Source organism: Pholis gunnellus (genome assembly GCF_910591455.1).
Source record: "Pholis gunnellus genome assembly, chromosome: 16".
Taxonomy (NCBI): Eukaryota; Metazoa; Chordata; class Actinopteri; order Perciformes; family Pholidae; genus Pholis; species Pholis gunnellus.
In genome coordinates, this window is record NC_136543.1 from 17,370,770 (window position 1) to 17,389,593 (window position 18,824).

Genomic DNA, 18,824 nt, shown 5'->3' on the forward strand with positions numbered 1-18,824 from the left:
GCAAATGTGTGGCTGTGTCTCAAGCTATGAGAAGGTGCTGAACGCGCACATACAGGTCTCGGGTCGCGAGGCAGAACCACAGCGCTGCACTGCCAACTACTGGGCATAGATATAAATACACTTCTAAAGGAAGTTTTATTATGACTGGCAAATCACAGAAATTCGTTCAAATATGAATCAAATATTCATAAAATAACAAAAATGTGACCATACATTTTGTGTGCGTCACATTCACAAAACTCACAGTTTCCATTATTATGCTTTCCAATAACATAGAGGGAACTCTTCAGACCAGTATGGACATTCCTTAGTCTTGTCATAATCATCTCTTCTTTTTTAGCATTTTTTTTAGCAGTTTATAGTCTGCTGTCACCCCGTATATATGTTGTTGTAGATACTGACAAAGAATCACTTCTTTAGATGAGGTTGCAGTAAATAAAACCAAAACAAATGATCAATCTTTGTGATTTTATTGTGATTGACATGAATCAGTACATGAACTTTTGTATCTTCTGTCTGCTTTGTATTCAGACATGAATGCATTAATATATTTGTTGTTAGTAAGTAGTTGCATCATTAACAATAAGCGTTGATAAACAAACTATATATTGATAGCTTTGATCGCTAAAAGCGAGTCTCCCCAAAAATCATTGTTTTCCTATTGTACGGCGTTTTTAAGACGTGCATAAAAGTTAAAATATTAATGTTCCAATCGACCGAGGCAGCCAATCAAATGAAGCAAGAGGCTTTGCTAAAGATCGTTTTTTAAGCTTCCGGTGTGATCGACCCCATATATGAATTTCAGTGCCTACAGATATTTACAGTGAGATCATTTTAGTTTTACGGATAAAGAATCACATCAAAAGGAATCATTGTTCACATCATAAGAAAGGATCACAGGAATTGTAGCCCTATTTATCAATATTTAACAGGCTATTCAATCATTTCCCCCTTTTAGGATCGAACTCATTGAGGGGAGTAGAACTTATCATTCCATTTAAAGCCCCGACACCCCAGCCATTTCTTGAGTTCTTTCTTCAAATCGTTTTCAACCTTCTCCCTCTTCTCATCGTACTTCGCAGATGTTGGTCGTGCTTGCTCTTTGATGGTTTTCTCATGTTTAAACAAGTTGCTCAAACTTTCATTTTCGGCACAATTGCCATAAACCCACTCTTTCTTTTCAGCTGTTGTCAAACCAAACATATTCGCACATGATCTGCAAGGAGGCTTGACATCTTCACCCAAGAGGTCAAACGCCTGGCACCTGACATCCTTCAGTTTGATTGTTCCATCGAAATCTGGGTTCTTTGTCTTTTTTGGAAAGTAGGTCATCACTGCACCAGCTACATACCTGTCCCAGCCGCCAAGACAGGACGCAGCAATCATTAATTGCTTAGGAAAAGGGCCAGGAGCGGACATGGAGACTCCATAGTACTTGACTTGATCTTTGTTATCGGTTCTGTTAGAGACACAGATGGTGGAGGAGACCAGATCCCGTGATTCACCAAGTTCCAGGTCCTTGATGAGATTTCGCAGGCGACCTATTATGTCTGTTTCGTTCTGTCGTCCTAACAGGAGGACAATCTGCAAGCAATCACACATTTAATTCATGCTATGATGTACATTCATTATGAACTGTAATGTATTAAGATGTCTAGGTGAAGTAGGAATTCTATGCAGCTCTACAAATATAATTTAATCATCTTTTGACAAACTATAATCCTACCATGTCTAGCACACATGAAAATGGACTCCGTCTGGGTAGCTGAGAGGAATAGAGCTTAAAAAGCTCAGGGAAGCGGCTCTTCAATTCATTTAACATGTTGCCATCACTCAGAATATCCTCTGGTGAAACTGATGGATTGCGGATTTTTCCCAAAAAGAAGATGCTGTGAAGAATCTGTGAAGTCGAAACACGTTCAAAGCGATATCTGTTTGTATTTTGAGAGGCATTAGGTAAAAAAACAACATTACATTTCAAAAACATCAGACGTACCTCATCCACTAAAGCTTTTTGTTGAACTTGCTTATTGAGCTCCACCATTTTCTTGATAATCAAGAAAGCATTCCTTCTGAAAGGTTCTTCCTCTTTCAGAAATTCTGCTGCTCTAAAACGATAAATATCAAATGTTTTTAGAGGATTCAAAAGCAGAACGGATTAAAATATGATTTCCTGTTGTTTTTGATTTCAATATGTATCATTTTCAAGACGTTAATAAACAAACTAATCATTCGCAATTGGGTTAAAAACTATTCTTCCAACAATGTATAAACAGCCACCATTATTATCAGAAACTCATTTAATATTTACTCAAGATTTCACTTTTTTAACTCCAACTAACTGATTACTGTTTTGTTGCAGTTGTTGTCATGACTTTGTGAATCAGTTTACTCACCTGCTCTTACGCTGTTCAGCTTCCTGATGCAACCAGAAATAACACACGACACATTAAAACAATTACACATTTCACTGACAACAGAAATGAAACCAGCAAAGTACAATTTAATCATAATGATAATAAATATTGGAGAAGGAAAGCACTTAAAAGCAGCTACTCACCATTGTTAAGTCGTCAGTAAATGAAACAGAAAGAGAGAGATGAAACCTTATCTGGATTTGAACTACCACTCCTCAATGGGGAGGGACTTATCACGCAGTTTATTTGCTCTACTTGAAGGTCATGGTACTGGTTTGCTCACAACAACACCATATACAGTATGTAACTGTGCAAAGAAAAACACACGAACAGCAGAAATAGGATCTTGCACGGGAAACAGTATGTTGACATTAGGTGTGGTGCAAATTCTTTGCTGAACTGAAAGTGAAAGTGAACATAAAACCCTGCTCATGTCGTAACAACATATTTAACCCTCAAGAGCACTCAGAACAAAACTTTGAGTTCTGCTTTACTGGACATGTGTAATGATTAACTCAGCATGGTGGCTAAAACTCTCAAAAACATCTTTTTATATTTTGGAAACAAACAAAATATGTAGATGTGACTGCCAAATGATGGTTCTTTCAGCATTTATATGAGTTTGTTGGTCCCTGTTTTGCTATTATTTGTGTTGTCTGGATCTATGTTTCCATGTGAAGTTCTTTTGAGTAATCAAGCTAGACACTGACTTCAGTCTAAAATTAACTTCCTCATATCTTGTGGTTCGTCAGTGTTTATTTCAGCCACACTGAACAGAATAAACATCTTCTGCAGCTCAATGGTTAAAGAAAGTACTTTTATTGGTAAAAGAAGAAATGATTAAAGTGCTCATATAAGACAAACAGATATCACAAGAGAATGTGTAACAATAAACAAATATGTCTCACATTCATTCAGTCAATTATTGGAAATAGATTTTTAAATGTTAATTCCACAATCACATATAATCAATATTAACAAAATCTGCAATAGTTTGCATGCATGTGGTTTTGGCATTTTGCTGGAGAAATAAAAGGTAGTCCCTCAAGTGGTGTTTTGGGGGACGAGCTGGCTCCAAAATCTCCGATAGATTCAGTTGGATTGAGATCTGGTGACTTTGAAGGTCATAGCATTCACTTCATTTTCATAAACCAATTCACTGACCCCATTCAAATAATGAATTGATTGATAAACCTCTGAATCATTATTATAAATCTTAAATCATAATAAAACAGTTATATTAGATTACATAATCAATAAAGGAACACAGACATTTGTGTGTATTCATACATTTTTACACTCCAAGCAAAATAAAATCAGCTGCAGGCTCCTGGAGAAAGAGTTGGAAGTGAGAGAGAAAAGAAACACGTTAGATGACTCAATGGAACAAGTGACCAGATATCTAGACAGTGACGTGTTACAAAGGTGACCATTGAAAAGGGGCAGAGCCGGATGAGGTCCAACAGGGGTTGAGGGTCAAAGGGGGCATAGACTCTGACTTGGCAGAGTTGATTTTATAGCCTGATAACGGCCCAAAGGTTTTTAATTTCAACAACTCTAGTGATAGAGAGTTTAGGGTTACTTAAAATAGTGAATCATCAGCATTACGGGCTTTTTGTATGCTTGATGTATTGATGTAAGATATCAAAACATCCAGCGCAGAAAAACTATGACCTGAATTTCTACCCTGCAGCAAAGACAAACATACCAACCTGTTTTGGGTTTGATGGAGCTGAGATTCTTCAGGAATTCAGACTTATTTTCCGTCACCAGTTTATGATGCTCTTTGTCCAAATGTTTCCCCACAGGACCACTCCTCACTTCATCCCAGTCCTCGTCGGTCTACACACAAAAGACAATATAAAAAAATAAAACATTGTCAGTACACACAGTTGATCAATCATCAGGGTCCACAATCACAAAGCCCTGCTTGTTTATAGCAAATTAACTGTAACTTCTCACCATTTTTTGGAAGGCCTCCCCTTTGTAATAGGACGTGTCTGCTGGATACTTTATTCCCTCGACTCTTAGCTGCTTCAGGCTTGAAGCCACCAAATGCAGCTCATCTCCATCGTAGGCATACAGGTTTCCGTCCTCACAGGTCATCAGAACGAGTTGGTCACACGGGCACGAAGTCCCCTCCACCACACCCATAACCTGCATGTCTACTATATCTGAAAGGTAGAATTTGTTCCACCCATTCACCACGTTCTCCTTCCCTCTGTAAATGGTGTCCTCCAGGTCTCCAACCGTCCATGTGGCACCCGCTGGACTCTTTAAGATGATAGTCTTGTGTTTATGTTTGGACACAAGCTTTGACACCAATGTCAGGTAATCTGAACCTGTAACACATGCCAGAGGATTTTGATTAAATATGGAAAATAGTTATCATAGCAAGGTTGAACAATGTGTGAGGCAAAGGTGTGTGTAGTCTACCTTCTAGTTCTTCGTCTGGCATGGACGGAAGAAAGATCTGATCCCTGAAAGGCAGAAAAGTGATACATTTTACAAAAACAGAACTAAAATAAGCACCGATACTAATCGGTGGATACTAATAACAACTAATCGATATCACCATGAAACTTGCCCAGTTGATAACATATGTTAGGACAATTACTTTTTGTTTCACAAGTTTTCTGAATTGGAATGTTTCAATGTGCAAATGAGTCATTATCTTATCAAAAGTTCCAATTTGCATACATTTCCAGACCAGAAATCTGAACATTTATTCAGTGGAATTTGTCAACATGGGCTATACAATTATTAAGTACTTAATACAGCTGCCTTTCCTATGTTATTGCCTATTTAAATTAATCATAACAAAACAGAAAACTGGTTCTTACATGCAGGTCACCGCCATTCTTGCTCTCTTGTCACCTAGAAAACAAAATGAGTATTGTTAAAAGCAGTGGTGTTAAAACACTCAAAACCTTTACTGGAATACTGGAATTAATACTACAGTGGGGTATAATTATAATAGTATCATAGATTTTTATTATAAGACAAAAGACAAGGTAATATACTGCATCCCTAAGAAACAACTATACATGTTGATAGAAACACAACAAAATACGGACTTATTCATTTTCATATATCGTGCACACAAAATATGCGCACTAGATAACTATTCGGCCATATCTTTTGAGCATAAGATTTTAAGAGAACAGAGAGAGAACTATCTCTCTCGCTCCCATATATATATTATATATATTTATATATATTTATTATATTTAATTTTGTATTGCAAGACAAGATAATACATACTCATAACAAGAGGACAACAAGAACAGTGGGATACAAGCCAACAAATAGTCAGTGTATGGGAGAACGGTGTGTGTGCTTGAGCCTATTGAGATGAAAGAAATAACCATAAGAAAGTACATAAATGAGGGCAAATTACATAAAAAATAATAACGTCTGGAAAAAGAAAGTGCTTTGAACGTAAACAAAGTCAAGGGCAGTATATCGCCCCGTCCACTGGCAGCAAACCACGACCAGGGCACCGTCAGGGAGCTCCAGAACAGGACAGTAGGATCAGTCAGGCCGAGTCAGCCGAGTTAGATATTATTTATTTTATTTTCCTTTTTTTTGTTGAAAGACGGATCGTGTTAACGATACATGTTGATAGAAACACAACAAAATACGGACTTATTCATTTTAATATGTCGTAAGATAACTATTCGGACATATCTTTTGCACATACAATTTTTTAAAACTTGCAATATCATAGAAGTCAATATATCTGGCTAGGGTGGGGTGAGACTTTTTAAATATATATATATATATAGATATTGTATATCTATATATATATATAGATATTCGCCCTTCCATTTTGAAGTATCTTTGTTCTTCTTATTAATCATCTCGTTTTGTGAAAACTACAAAACACATTTAAGGAATTCATCTAAAAAGCAATGTTTACACAACAGAAAGTAACCCTTAGCTTTCATTATCATCGATACTGTTAAGACGTTGTTTTAACAGACTGGAAAATGAATAGAAAGCGTGAGAAAAGAACTCAAACGTTAATCAAACTAACACAAATAAGAGAAGGCTGGTTACCGGAGTTGAAGAGTAGAAAGATTCCGTTCTTATCGTCACGGAAATAAGAGAAAACGTCGGTCTCACGTGAACTGCGACATTCAAGTGCTGCCTTCATGTGCAGATCAGATGTTTCAAAATACAAACAGGAACTCTTTGTACTGATAGTGTGTATGTTTTCCCTTTCCCAGTCTAATTAAAAGGAAGCTGTCTACGTGTCATTAATTAAGCCCATACATTTCACAACATTTTACAATTTACAAAACAACACATACGGGCCACTTAGTTGAAATCGTAGGATTGTGCCCAGCTGCCACGTTACGCTTGAGGATGATCATATATTAGCTAAATTCCGATATTTCACCTTGTCCGTGAAGGCAGCATAGAAGACGGTCATTTGATAAGGTAAAAAACAAGGACAGACTGCGCATGCGTACTGTATTAGCGGAAGCCGTATCTGCGTCAGCCGGAAGCTGCGACGTCCTTTCTGCTCCGGGACTGCCATCATGGTGAGTTCGCCATGAGAGTTTTAGCTTTTCTACGTAGAATTTCATTTCGTATAACTCGTTGTTCTGGAACAACAACAGTCATGAGTATTGTTACCACTACCACAAGCGTATTTATGATGTGTCTGATGTGTGGATGTATGTTTATATATTATAGTTTTAACGCTAATGTCTGTAAAATGTCGGCTACTGCTACTACAACGTGGTCCGTCGGTTGCTGTTCGGCTAAGCAAACTCATTTCACTCATTCTGTCTCCAGAACAATGCCTTATATAAGACGTTATAATCACGACGTTATTACATTTAAATACATGTTATCGTATTGTTTAATATAATCTGTGGTTTGTGAACGGCACACATTAGCCAGTTGTCGTTAGCTAACGTTAGCTAGTTATCGTTAGCTAACGGCATCCGCCATCTTTTATGGAGTAGTCTGCTGGGGGAGCATTATCTCGACAGGAAGACGCTTAACACACTTATCAAGAAAGCCAGCAGTGTTCTGGGGTGTCCACTGGATACGGTGGAGGTGGTGGGAGACAGGAGGGTGGTGGACAATACCTCCCACCCCATGCGGGACGCCCTGCCCTCACCCCGTATTCTGTGTGTGTGTGTATGTATGTATGTGTATATAAATATGTGTGTGTGTATATGTGTGTATATATATATATATATATATATATATTATATATGAGATACACACATATATATATATATATATATGAGGTACCGCAGGTCCTTCCTTCCTGCTGCTGTGAGGCTGCACAACCAGCTCTGCTCCCAGTAAACACTATAAATCTCTGCATTATAAATACACCGTGCAACACAACAATTATTCAGTAACAATTTAGTTTCCCCAGTGTGTGTGTTCGACAGTTCTTAATGTAACGGAAGTTCGTACACAATTGTCCACGTGATGTCACAAGGCAGCCAACCTCCCCTTTCAACGTCGACCATTTCTGACGTGCAGCTCTCTGGTGTCTTCCTCAGGTGTTCAAACGCTTCGTTGAGATCGGCCGTGTTGCCTACATCTCTTTCGGACCCCACAATGGCAAGCTGGTGGCCATCGTAGACGTCATCGACCAAAACAGGGTGAGCGCCCTGAAGGATGGTGGATTAATCGGTGTAATAACCTGTCTTCTTTCCACTTGTTGACATTTGTGTGTTTGTTGTGCTTTTCAGGCTCTTGTTGATGGTCCCTGCACAGGCGTGAAGAGGCAATCCATGCCCTTCAAGTGCATGCAGCTCACAGACTACGTTATCAAAGTACCTCACAGGTGAGCTGGAGCACCCCGTAGTTTCTTGAAATAAAAAAATCCAGTGTACGGTTTATTTTTTGTATTGCTCTTCTTGTATTAAGAACTGTCCACTTGACTATCGTCACGTCACAGGGCTTTAAAGTGCCGACATCTACATCAGTCTGGTGTCTTTTCTTTGTTGTAAAGTGGTTACGTGTGATGATGCCTCCAGTATTAGTACTGACTGTATTGAATGGTTCACAGCGCACGCCAGAAGTTTGTGAGGAGAGCCTGGGAGAAGGCCGAGGTCAACCAGAAGTGGGAACAAAGCAGCTGGGCCAAGAAGATCGATGCGAGAAAGAAGGTAAAGGCTACGTCTCTGTTCATAATTAACATTACGGATATTAAGTGTTTTGTGTAATTACGTTACGGCTGATGGTGGACATTTCTAAAAATGTGTCTTCCATGGCTCCTGAGCAACACAACAGCCAGTACAGTAGTTGCGTCACAAACCAAAGTCGTGGCTACTCGCGCTCGAACTCCAGTGAAATACACCCAGAAAAAAAAAACACCAGTGCCACGGCTGTAGATTTATTATGTTTTAAATATGAATAATATTTACCCCAAAATAAATATCAAAAGGCCCTAAAGTACATGAAGAAAATATGCAACTCAGCTCGATACTGACTGTACTGCTACTTCAGAGGAAAATATTGTTCTGTGTCATGCGGTACTGTATTTACCATAAAGCAGATGTCCAATGTGCGAGGCTGACGGATAACAGTCAGCTGTTGAGTTGAGCCTCAGATCCTGGTGGCGTCTTTGTCTTTATGTGATAAAGTTACGTACTAGATGGCGATATAGACTTACTAAACATATGACCAGTCTGTGTGAAATACTGTGTCTATCGCTGAAGGTTACGTTTGTATTTCATAAATGAGTTTCTGATGTTTGAAGAGGCAGTAAGTGATTTAGTGGAGGCAGCCCACTTCCCCCGCTTGCTCAACTAGGAGCCATTGTTCACACCAACATAAACAACTCCCTGACTTTTGTCTTCTGTGGTTTTCTTTGCAGAGAGCCAACATGTCCGACTTTGACCGCTACAAGGTGATGAAGGCCAAGAGAATGGTAAGTCCACCGATCACTGCGTTCAGGCCGGTTTCATACTCACAATTTAATCCTGTAAAGTAAAAACAATCATTTACCAGTTTTAAAATAGTTTCACATCTTGTTTATTCATCTTCCCCACTGATTAATGGTGGATTCATGTTCATATCATTATTTTTAATCTAGATAATTGCCTTTTTCCCTGTGGCAACATTGTGTTCCTTTGGCTAATTGTTTGATTTTGGCTTAAACACACAGCTCTAAACGTGATGTCATTTAGCACAGTGACCTCAATTCTAATGAGAATACCCTGATAGTTGAACATGATTCATAATTATTTAAGAATAATTAATGAACAAGATGAAGCTTGATTTAACACCCAATGTCACTTCGGTTAAAGGGTTTATTAGTGTAACCATCCTACAGCTGTCGTTGAGTATTTCTATTTAAATTAATTGTTCTTTTTGTTTCCGCAGAGGAACAAGATCATCAAGCACGAGGTGAAGAAGCTCCAGAAGGAGGCAGCAAAGAAGTGAACACTGCTCACTCAATAAATGTGCTGTTCAATTGTTCATCTGTGTGTTCTCATCTGTTCTTCTAACGGCTCACTTTGTTTCCACCGCTTGTGTCGTTTATTATAAATAAATCTTTATGGACCGGTACATGTCTATTTTAAATCGGTATGTGAAGGGTGGTGGGGAATCTACTCTTTAAAGATTTCTTCTGCTTGACGGGAAGTTGTATTTTGTGGCACACACCTGAAGTAGAAGATGTCTGAGGCCAAATGAAAAGGTCCCAAGAAATGACCCGGACTGTTTGTTCGTCTTAAGTTGGTTGTGATTTAGTGATTTAAGATCTCTGGCTGTTCTCTATTCAAACGTGTTTAAATTGAGAAGCTTGCTTCACATGTAGTGATTTCAGCTGTGCAGTTAAATTATGACGAAACCAAAGAATGTCTTTTAAAAGAATTCACTTTGACATTTAATCACTAAATTAAAACAGGAAGAGAGTTTATATGAGCCAACCATAAACCACCTAACTGTGAAATATAACCAAGACATAAAATGTTGATTTTCTCATTTCAAGCCATACAGTTCATTAGATATTGACAATGTATCATTTCATTTAATCGTATTGAATGTCGAGGGATCAACCAGACACATTTTAATGCTTTTGCTTTGATGGGTGATGAGTTCACCTTGTGATTCCGATCACGCTCCACTAAAAACAGGAGTTATGTTTTCTCTTAACACAAAGAAACCTTGAGCTCCACTTAGCTGTTGACTTCTTCGGTGGTGTTTATTACCTACTTTGCTTTTCCTGAAAGTTAAATGACTTAGGATTGACGTAGAATCCACTAAATTTATATTTGTTTTGGTAGAATTTTATGAGTTATTTAAAATTGGATGGGAAATTTACACAAAGCAAAAAGTTGGGTTTGAAATGGGTTTTGTAAGAAGCCGTTCCTCAAACAGCCACTAGATACTTCTTGGTTCCAAAAATACCACATTGTGTTGACGAGGTTGTTCCTCTGTACAGAGCCACTGACTTCAGAAGTCATTTCAGGCTCTCAAGAGGACAAGTGGAGGTAGGCTAAATATTCAAGGCTAAATATAATCACTGATATGTGCAGTTTGAGTCTCTTAGGACCGTATGACCACACTGGGAACCCACTATGAACAGACAGCAAACCAAACTACCTGTCTGTAACAGTGTTCTCGCCTGTCTGTGGACTCTGACTAACCAGGAGTCATATAGGGGTGTGGCAGACAGATTCAACGTTGCACAATCTACACTTTCAACACATCTCCATCACTTCTCTTCCCTGGTCACTACACATCAGTCCCATTGCATTTCGTGGCCTACAGGGGAAGCACTCCACACGTCCCAGTTACACTTAGAAACAGCTGGATTTCCAAATACAGTCTGTGCTGTCGATGGATGTCACATTCCCATTGCAACAATACCATAGCCTATTATAACAGGAAACAATTCTATTTCATCATCCAACAGTAAACGGAGCTTCTGTCATGTCAATATAGGTCACCCTGGTAGTTGGAATGATGCCAGAGCATTTCGCAACACCGATGTTGCACGGCTATTGGAAGAGGATCCTCAGGCCCTAGTCCCAGAGGGAATGCACATCATCGGTGATTCAGCTTATCCTCTGTTGAGACAACTGATGAAACTCTACCGGGATAATGAGCACCTAACCTCCAGGCAGTGGCGCTTTAAACAAAAGCTCACTGCAGCTCGTGTGGCCATCGAGCTTTTGGCATCCTGAAATCCAAATTCAGGAGGATCAAATGTCTGCACATGAAGGAAGTGGCAAATATCAGTGCAACTGTCACAGCATGTTGCATTCTTCACAAGATTTGTTTGGAGTCAGATGACCAACTTGATGAAGGTGAGCAAGGTCTTCATGGCAAACGTGGGATCTGGAAACAGAGCTAAGGTAATTATGGCCATCTAAATTGACAAACAAATAATGTTATTCAGGTATCATACTTGTTTTTACTCACCAGTTGTCAGTCGATCAGCAGTTTCCCTGCTCGTTTTTAACTCGACAGGCGCCTTTATCATCCCTCATGATAATCGTTACTTTGTCCATTGTTGCAGGTTTAACCGAGGTCCTGCAGGGCCCTTTATGCACCAGATTACTTGAGAAGAAAAGACCACAGCTGCTTGAAATGGAGCAGATCCACTGTGTGGGAACCACAGATTGTTAAGTTTGGATGTCTTTTTATGTATTTAACTATGTTATTATTATAATTGAGGATATAAGATTGGGCATATTTTAGTTCTTGGATGTCATATTTATTTAAACATTTATATAAATAAATATATGTGAAGATAGCATCATTTCTAAATCATACAACCGTAAATTTAAGCAATGTAAAATGAACCAACAGTCCAAAAAAGCAACACTGCAAGTTTCCATCAGTGACAATTGTGCTTTTCTTTTAATACGTTTTCTGATGCTTCACAATCGTTAATCGATGGACACATTCAGTGCTCTGACTGAAAAAATGTTTACATCAAGTTGGATGTAGGCTTTCTCAATACATATACAATACATATATTTATTTACAGATGCTAAATAAATAACCTTATATATTATTATTGTTATTACATTATTATCAGCCACAACATTGCACAAAATGAGACTAATAGCCAACAATCTAGCGTTAAGTATTACAATTACACGAACAATTAGGATAACCTCACTCTCGTGAGGTTATCGTTGCCCACGTGTTCATGACGTCAGCGCAAATCGGACGCAAATCTACCCGGCATGCATTGTGCGCCGATCGCCGGTGAACGATACTGCGCGCGCATGGCTTATGTCGAACGGCCGTAGTACCTGAGGTCACAAAGCCATGTGACGTTCTTAGCGTCACAAAGCCATGTGACGTTCTTAGCGTCACAAAGCCATGTGACGTTCTTAGTTCTTCAAAGCCCTCTAACTATTGCAGTGCACAGACCATATCACAGCTCAGATGACCAGAGGATAGGTGGGTATTTTTGTGAAGGGTTTAGTTTTAAGTGTTACGGTCTGTGTCGGTTTGTATTGTCGGTTAGTTTTAAGTTTTGTTTTGTTAATGGAGCTTTGATCGATCGGTGCTGGGCTATATGCTAACATTGTCGCAGGTCCACCAACACTCAACAATCTACATCTACACGTGAAATAGGCCAGCGTGTGCCGTTGCTTGGTACCATGTGGTTTGCACAGTACGCATTTGTACACGTAGTCTGGTTTGGTTTCTTGACATGAGGTGTCGTAGAGCTCTGGGAGACCGCAGACGGCTACAGTATTTTATTTCCTGAAGAACGACAGAACCTCAGTGATGACCGGAGAATCATCTCAACGCCGATGGACTTATCTCCGCAGATGCTCGCGCGCCGAAAATAACTATTAATAATACTAACTAACTACTATAACTATAACTATATAACTATACTATAACTACTAATAATAATTCGCGTTCGGGAGCTTTTCGGCACGCGAGCCCATCAGCTTTGAGAAGTTTCTCCTGTTGGAGAAACTTCTCAACGCTGATGGGCTCGCGCGCCACAGCACCATTCGCGTTCAGGAGCTTTTCGGCGCGCGAGCCCATCAGCGTTGAGAGGTTTCTCCTCTTGGAGAAACTTCTCAACGCTGATGGGCTGATATAACTATACTATAACTGCTAATAATAATTCGCGTTAGGGAGCTTTTCGGCACGCGAACCCATCAGCTTTGAGAAGTTTCTCCTGTTGGAGAAACTTCTCAACGCTGATGGGCTGATATAACTATACTATAACTGCTAATAATAATTCGCGTTAGGGAGCTTTTCGGCACGCGAACCCATCAGCTTTGAGAAGTTTCTCCTGTTGGAGAAACTTCTCAACGCTGATGGGCTGATATAACTATACTATAACTGCTAATAATAATTCGCGTTAGGGAGCTTTTCGGCACGCGAACCCATCAGCTTTGAGAAGTTTCTCCTGTTGGAGAAACTTCTCAACGCTGATGGGCTGATATAACTATACTATAACTGCTAATAATAATTCGCGTTCGGGAGCTTTTCGGCACGCGAGCCCATCAGCTTTGAGAAGTTTCTCCTGATGGGCTCGCGCGCCACAGCACCATTCGCGTTCAGGAGCTTTTCGGCGCGCGAGCCCATCAGCGTTGAGAGGTTTCTCCTCTTGGAGAAACTTCTCAACGCTGATGGGCTGATATAACTATACTATAACTACTAATAATAATTCGCGTTCAGGAGCTTTTCGGCGTGCGAGCCCATCAGCGTGGAGAGGTTTCTCCTATCAGGAGAAACTTCTCCTATCAGGAGAAACTTCTCCACGCTGATGGACTCGGCGCGCGAGCATCTCAGCGTTGAGATGTTTCTCCTGTCATCACTGAGGTTCTGCCGTTGAATCGGGAAATGGATGCTGTGGAAGTCTGTGTGTTCACCCATCTCTACATACCTTGTGTCAATCGAGACTGGACCGCTATGTGTATGAGTGCGTTAGTGTAGACCTATGGTCCAAGCGATGGCCGCTGTCCTATTTACGTGTAGATGACGACATGTTGAGTGTTGATGGATCAGCTACAATGTCGCACAGATCAATCCGAGCTTTTGAAGTCTTACGGACGCTGAGTAGTTTTAAGTCTTACGGACGCTGAGTAGTTTTTAAGTCTTACGGACGCTGAGTAGTTTTTAAGTCTTACGGACTCTGAGTAGTTTTTAAGTCTTACGGACGCTGAGTAGTTTTTAAGTCTTACGGACGCTGAGTAGTTTTTAAGTCTTACGGACGCTGAGTAGTTTTAAGTCTTACGGACGCTGAGTAGTTTTAAGTCTTACGGACGCTGAGTAGTTTTAAGTCTTACGGACGCTGAGTAGTTTTAACTCTTACGGACGCTGAGTAGTTTTAAGTCTTACGGACGCTGAGTAGTTTTTAAGTCTTACGGACGCTGAGTAGTTTTTAAGTCTTACGGACTCTGAGTAGTTTTTAAGTCTTACGGACGCTGAGTAGTTTTTAAGTCTTACAGACGCTGAGTAGTTTTAAGTCTTACGGACTCTGAGTAGTTTTAATTCTTACGGACGCTGAGTAGTTTTTAAGTCTTACGGACGCTGAGTAGTTTTTAAGTCTTATGGACTCTGAGTAGTTTTTAAGTCTTACGGACGCTGAGTAGTTTTTAAGTCTTACGGACGCTGAGTAGTTTTAAGTCTTAAGGTTGGTAAGTAGTTTTGTTAAGTCTAAATGTCCGTAAGCAGTTTTGTTGTCTTAGGGTTGGTAAGTAGTTTTGTTAAGTCTAAATGTCCGTAAGCAGTTTTGTTGTCTTAGGGTTGGTAAGTAGTTTTAAGTCTAAAGGTCTGTAAGCAGTTTTGTTGTCTTAGGGTTGGTAAGTAGTTTTGTTAAGTTTAAAGGTTGGTAAGTAGTGGGTTTATTTATTTAGGTCTTCAATGCTTTAAGACTTAAATAAATAAACCCACTACTTACGGACTACGCACTACTTACGGTAAGCAGTTTTGTTGTGTAAAGAATTAGGTCCGTAAGCAGTCTGTTTATTTCTTTAAGTCTTAGCAATATTTTATTTTTTTAGGATACACTGAGCGCCTCTGTCCTCTTCTTCTTCTGTATGAATTAATGTTCATTACTAACTTTCTTTCTTCCTCTTTGTGCTTTCTCTCCTCACAGGTTTCTATGGACCCTGGTTGTACCTGGACCCTGGTCTTGCCTCCTGGCTATGGAGGACAGAATATGACTTAAGTATTCCTCCAGAAACTTCAGCCCCGACAGTTGTCTTAAGGTTGGTAAGTAGTTTTGTTAAGTCTAAAGGTAAGTAGTGTGTTTATTTATTTAAGTCTTAGCAATATTTTAGGATACACTGAGGGCCTCTGTCCTCTTCTTCTTCTTCTGTATGAATTGATGTCCCATTAATGTTCATTACTAACTTTCTTTCTTCCCCGGAGTCTTTGTGCTTTCTCTCCTCACAGGTTTCTATGGATCGTGGTTGTACCTGGACCCTGGTCTTGCCTCCTGCCGTGGTTCTATCATATGCATTGATGTGTTGTAATGTACAAAATAAAATAAATTTAAATGAAAATTGAATTGTATTGAATAGTATGTCGAAAACAAGTCATAAAGTCATGGTATAAAATGTCAAAAAAATTGTAAAAAATGTGTCATATACTATGTCAGAAAAAAGTCACAGTATACGATGTATAGTTGTATCCGGACATTGACCTAATACCGATAGATAATTGAGAATTATAAAATTTTGACTTGAGCGCTTCGATTTTAACCGGCGCAACTTTTAGCATTCATTACGGCACTCGTTCAGCAGTGCAGGAAACACACCGACCAATTACATGCGTTGTAAATCACATCACATGATGATACTCAGCCAATCAAATGTGTGTATTCTGATAAAGTTCCCAAGTGGAGTAGTCGGAGAATAATACGTGAGTCAGAAGTTATTTCACATGGCGTTCTCAAAAGAGAGAAAAGGAGACAAGATTCTTTAACCAAGGATGGGACAGACTTAAATGTTAGTTTCTGTACATTTTTCAGCAGTAGTGATATTTGTAGTAGTATAAGTATTATTTATAATAGAAGTAGTAGTATCAGTGGTCGTAGTAATAGCTGTAGTAGTGGTCGTAGTTTTACTGCCTTTGTGCCACACTGAATTAGTGAAGTCGAAACTGAAACTGAAGTGATTCATTTTCATTTTTTGAATTGATTAACCTTCCAAGTTATTATGCTCGTGTCTTTTCATTTCCGTGGTCGTCTCTTTTTTTATTACATGTTGTCGGAGGGTTGGGGCCGAGAAGGCAACAGCTCATCTAACTTGAATTTGAAGGTCAAGATTAGAGTCAGTGCAGACAAAAGAGCCTCCGATTCCAGGTTCAGAGGAATCTCTACTCGAGGGGCGTGTGTTGTGGAAGTCTGATCCCAGGGCTGAGGTCAACTCTTGCCCGCAGCAAAGGCTTCCTTTGTGTTTACTCTGAGTGTGCGTACGTTGTTTTTTCCGCGAGCACAAACGTGCCACGCAAACACACACACACACGCACACACACACACCTGCAGACGGGAATGCGGAAGGCCGTGACTCGCCCAGAACACTACACACGCTGGTGTTATTACTATGCAAGTGGATTATTCTAATTATTGTGTCAACTCTCCTCTTTCTGTTTTATTTAGTTTTCTCCCCAAAATGACAAAACCCTGCTTGTTGGACTGGAGTAATGTTACTGAATGTCAAGACTTACAAGCCAACTCATGTGAACTACAAGTCCATCCACTGACCCCCCCCCTTGTGTTTGTACGAAGGTCCTGATATGTTTTCAAAGTCTAGTTTTCTACATCCGTCAGTCACACGTGAGGAGCGTACGGAGGGATGTTGATGTGGGTGGTGGGGGTCTGGGTCTGTGTAGTGTGTGACATAGTGAAACGTGTGTGAGAACGTATCGAGACTCATGACTCGCCACCACCGCTTTTTAATCAGACGCCCGACGGCTCGTGAGCAATAAAATGTTACATGAAGTTCAACACCTAGCATACAAAACACGAAATGCAGAGTGCAGATGCATGAATACGAGCATGACGGGACGCTGCGTCATTAACGGACAATATAGTCCAAATCAATGTAATTAACACAATGACAAACTCACAAGAGCAGTGCATATATTCATATGACAACAAAGCATGACAAATCAATCCAGCGGATCCACGCATTCCACCACACGAGCACGAGCCATTCAAATATTATTCATAAAAAACGTCACGATTGACAAATGAACAGTAGTAACTAGAGGTAAACAAACAAACTTAACTTACCAAATGCTGTTCATCCTCCTTTCTTTGTTGACAAAGAGTTTAATCCCAGTACATCAGTTCCAGTAAGAAGTCCTTCTCGATTCATCGACGCCAGTCGAGCCTCCACAGTTGTATTTCGCTACAAGACAGTAGCTGTGCAATGAGAAAATAAGATAATGGAAATTATAATACATATAAGAAAAAATTAAATGTATTTAAGAAAAAATATTAAATTATAAAATAGCTATAACTTTGTGATTCTGTTTAGGCCAGCAGAGAAGGCTTTGCAGGCCCTGACGGCCCGCCACTGGTGTTTATTACCTACTTTGCTTTTCCTGGAAGTTAAATGATTTAGGATTGACGTAGAATCCACTAACTTTATACTTGTTTTGGTAGAATTTTATGAGTTATTTAAAATTGGATGGAAAATTCACACAAAGCAAAAAGTTGGGTTTAAAATGGGTTTTGTAAGAAGCCGTTCCTCAAACAGCCACTAGATGGCAGTCTCAGCTAAAAGTGCTCATTGACCCCTTTGTCTTTATTTTTACTTTAAAGAAGCACACGATCAAAGTTACACCGTATCAGATGCAGGTAGGTTAAGTAACGTGATGTTAGGAAATGAATACTTATCTAATTGAGCTGGTGTCACTTAAACACACCGACACAGCGCTGAATCCGTGGCTTTGTCTTTAACAGATGATCATTAAAACGATCTTATTTTACACAGAGCACCTGCAGCACGGGCCTCATATCAGATCTTGTCACCAGCCAAACAGGCTCTACCTCAAAATCACAGAGAGGAACGTTTCAATATTACATAACTACACACTTGCACATACCAGCTGGTTGAGTGCAGAGAATAGAGACACACCTCTCTCACCACCACCACCACCTCTGCCTCTCTCACCACCACCACCTCTACCTCTCACCACCACCTCTACCTCTCTCACCACCACCACCTCTAGCTCTCACCACCACCTCTACCTCTACCTCTACCTCTCTCACCACCACCACCACCTCTGCCTCTCTCACCACCACCTCTACCACCATCACCACCACCTCTGCTTCTCTCACCACCACCACTTCTGCCTCTCTCACCACCACCACATCACACCAGGCGTTGGTTTGATCCCTGACAGCCAGAGAAATGTGGCAGTTCATGGGGTTAGATGGCCAACAGGCCCACCCACTTAATGGTAGGAAGTATAAAAGCT

At 40.0% G+C, this 18,824-nt stretch overlaps 4 protein-coding genes across 4 annotated transcripts; 2 read left to right on the forward strand and 2 right to left on the reverse strand.

Moving 5' to 3' along the window:
• Positions 1-280: 280 nt before the first annotated feature.
• On the reverse strand, positions 281-2,626 carry LOC306707911 (uncharacterized protein). Its single transcript, XM_079175563.1, has 5 exons — positions 2,561-2,626; positions 2,397-2,419; positions 1,997-2,108; positions 1,727-1,900; positions 281-1,584 (listed from the first exon to the last, which is right to left on the reverse strand). The coding sequence occupies exons 1-5, from the start codon at positions 2,561-2,563 to the stop codon at positions 967-969; spliced, it is 930 nt and encodes a 309-aa protein (XP_079031689.1). The 5' UTR covers positions 2,564-2,626; the 3' UTR covers positions 281-966.
• Positions 2,627-3,215: 589 nt separating this feature from the next.
• LOC306708605 (uncharacterized protein) lies at positions 3,216-6,564 on the reverse strand. Its single transcript, XM_079176472.1, has 6 exons — positions 6,480-6,564; positions 5,261-5,294; positions 4,854-4,897; positions 4,380-4,759; positions 4,130-4,259; positions 3,216-3,747 (listed from the first exon to the last, which is right to left on the reverse strand). Exons 2-6 carry the CDS (start codon positions 5,275-5,277, stop codon positions 3,734-3,736), a joined length of 585 nt encoding a protein of 194 aa, XP_079032598.1. The 5' UTR covers positions 5,278-5,294; positions 6,480-6,564; the 3' UTR covers positions 3,216-3,733.
• A 333-nt stretch (positions 6,565-6,897) lies between these two features.
• On the forward strand, positions 6,898-9,878 carry rpl14 (ribosomal protein L14). Its single transcript, XM_079176682.1, has 6 exons — positions 6,898-6,967; positions 7,952-8,053; positions 8,144-8,238; positions 8,464-8,563; positions 9,274-9,327; positions 9,783-9,878. The coding sequence occupies exons 1-6, from the start codon at positions 6,965-6,967 to the stop codon at positions 9,840-9,842; spliced, it is 414 nt and encodes a 137-aa protein (XP_079032808.1). The 5' UTR covers positions 6,898-6,964; the 3' UTR covers positions 9,843-9,878.
• Positions 9,879-10,981: 1,103 nt separating this feature from the next.
• On the forward strand, positions 10,982-11,590 carry LOC306708469 (uncharacterized protein; the record flags this gene model as incomplete). The annotated part of the gene is made up of 2 exons (XM_079176311.1): positions 10,982-11,148; positions 11,320-11,590. 2 exons carry the CDS (start codon positions 10,982-10,984, stop codon positions 11,588-11,590), a joined length of 438 nt encoding a protein of 145 aa, XP_079032437.1.
• Between the last annotated feature and the right edge of the window lie 7,234 nt (positions 11,591-18,824).

What these genes read in the sequence shown, in the direction of transcription:
- rpl14 (XM_079176682.1), top strand. An exon ending in ACGTCATCGACCAAAACAGG is followed by an intron (nt 8,054 to 8,143) that starts GTGAGCGCCCTG and finishes TGTGCTTTTCAG; the next exon opens with GCTCTTGTTGATGGTCCCTG. An exon ending in AGATCGATGCGAGAAAGAAG is followed by an intron (nt 8,564 to 9,273) that starts GTAAAGGCTACG and finishes TTTTCTTTGCAG; the next exon opens with AGAGCCAACATGTCCGACTT.
- LOC306708605 (XM_079176472.1), bottom strand. An exon ending in GCCAGACGAAGAACTAGAAG is followed by an intron (nt 4,760 to 4,853) that starts GTAGACTACACA and finishes CATGTGTTACAG; the next exon opens with GTTCAGATTACCTGACATTG. An exon ending in GGGAGGCCTTCCAAAAAATG is followed by an intron (nt 4,260 to 4,379) that starts GTGAGAAGTTAC and finishes TTTTGTGTGTAG; the next exon opens with ACCGACGAGGACTGGGATGA.
- LOC306707911 (XM_079175563.1), bottom strand. An exon ending in GCTGAACAGCGTAAGAGCAG is followed by an intron (nt 2,109 to 2,396) that starts GTGAGTAAACTG and finishes TTATCGTTTTAG; the next exon opens with AGCAGCAGAATTTCTGAAAG. An exon ending in AAAAAGCTTTAGTGGATGAG is followed by an intron (nt 1,901 to 1,996) that starts GTACGTCTGATG and finishes TCGACTTCACAG; the next exon opens with ATTCTTCACAGCATCTTCTT.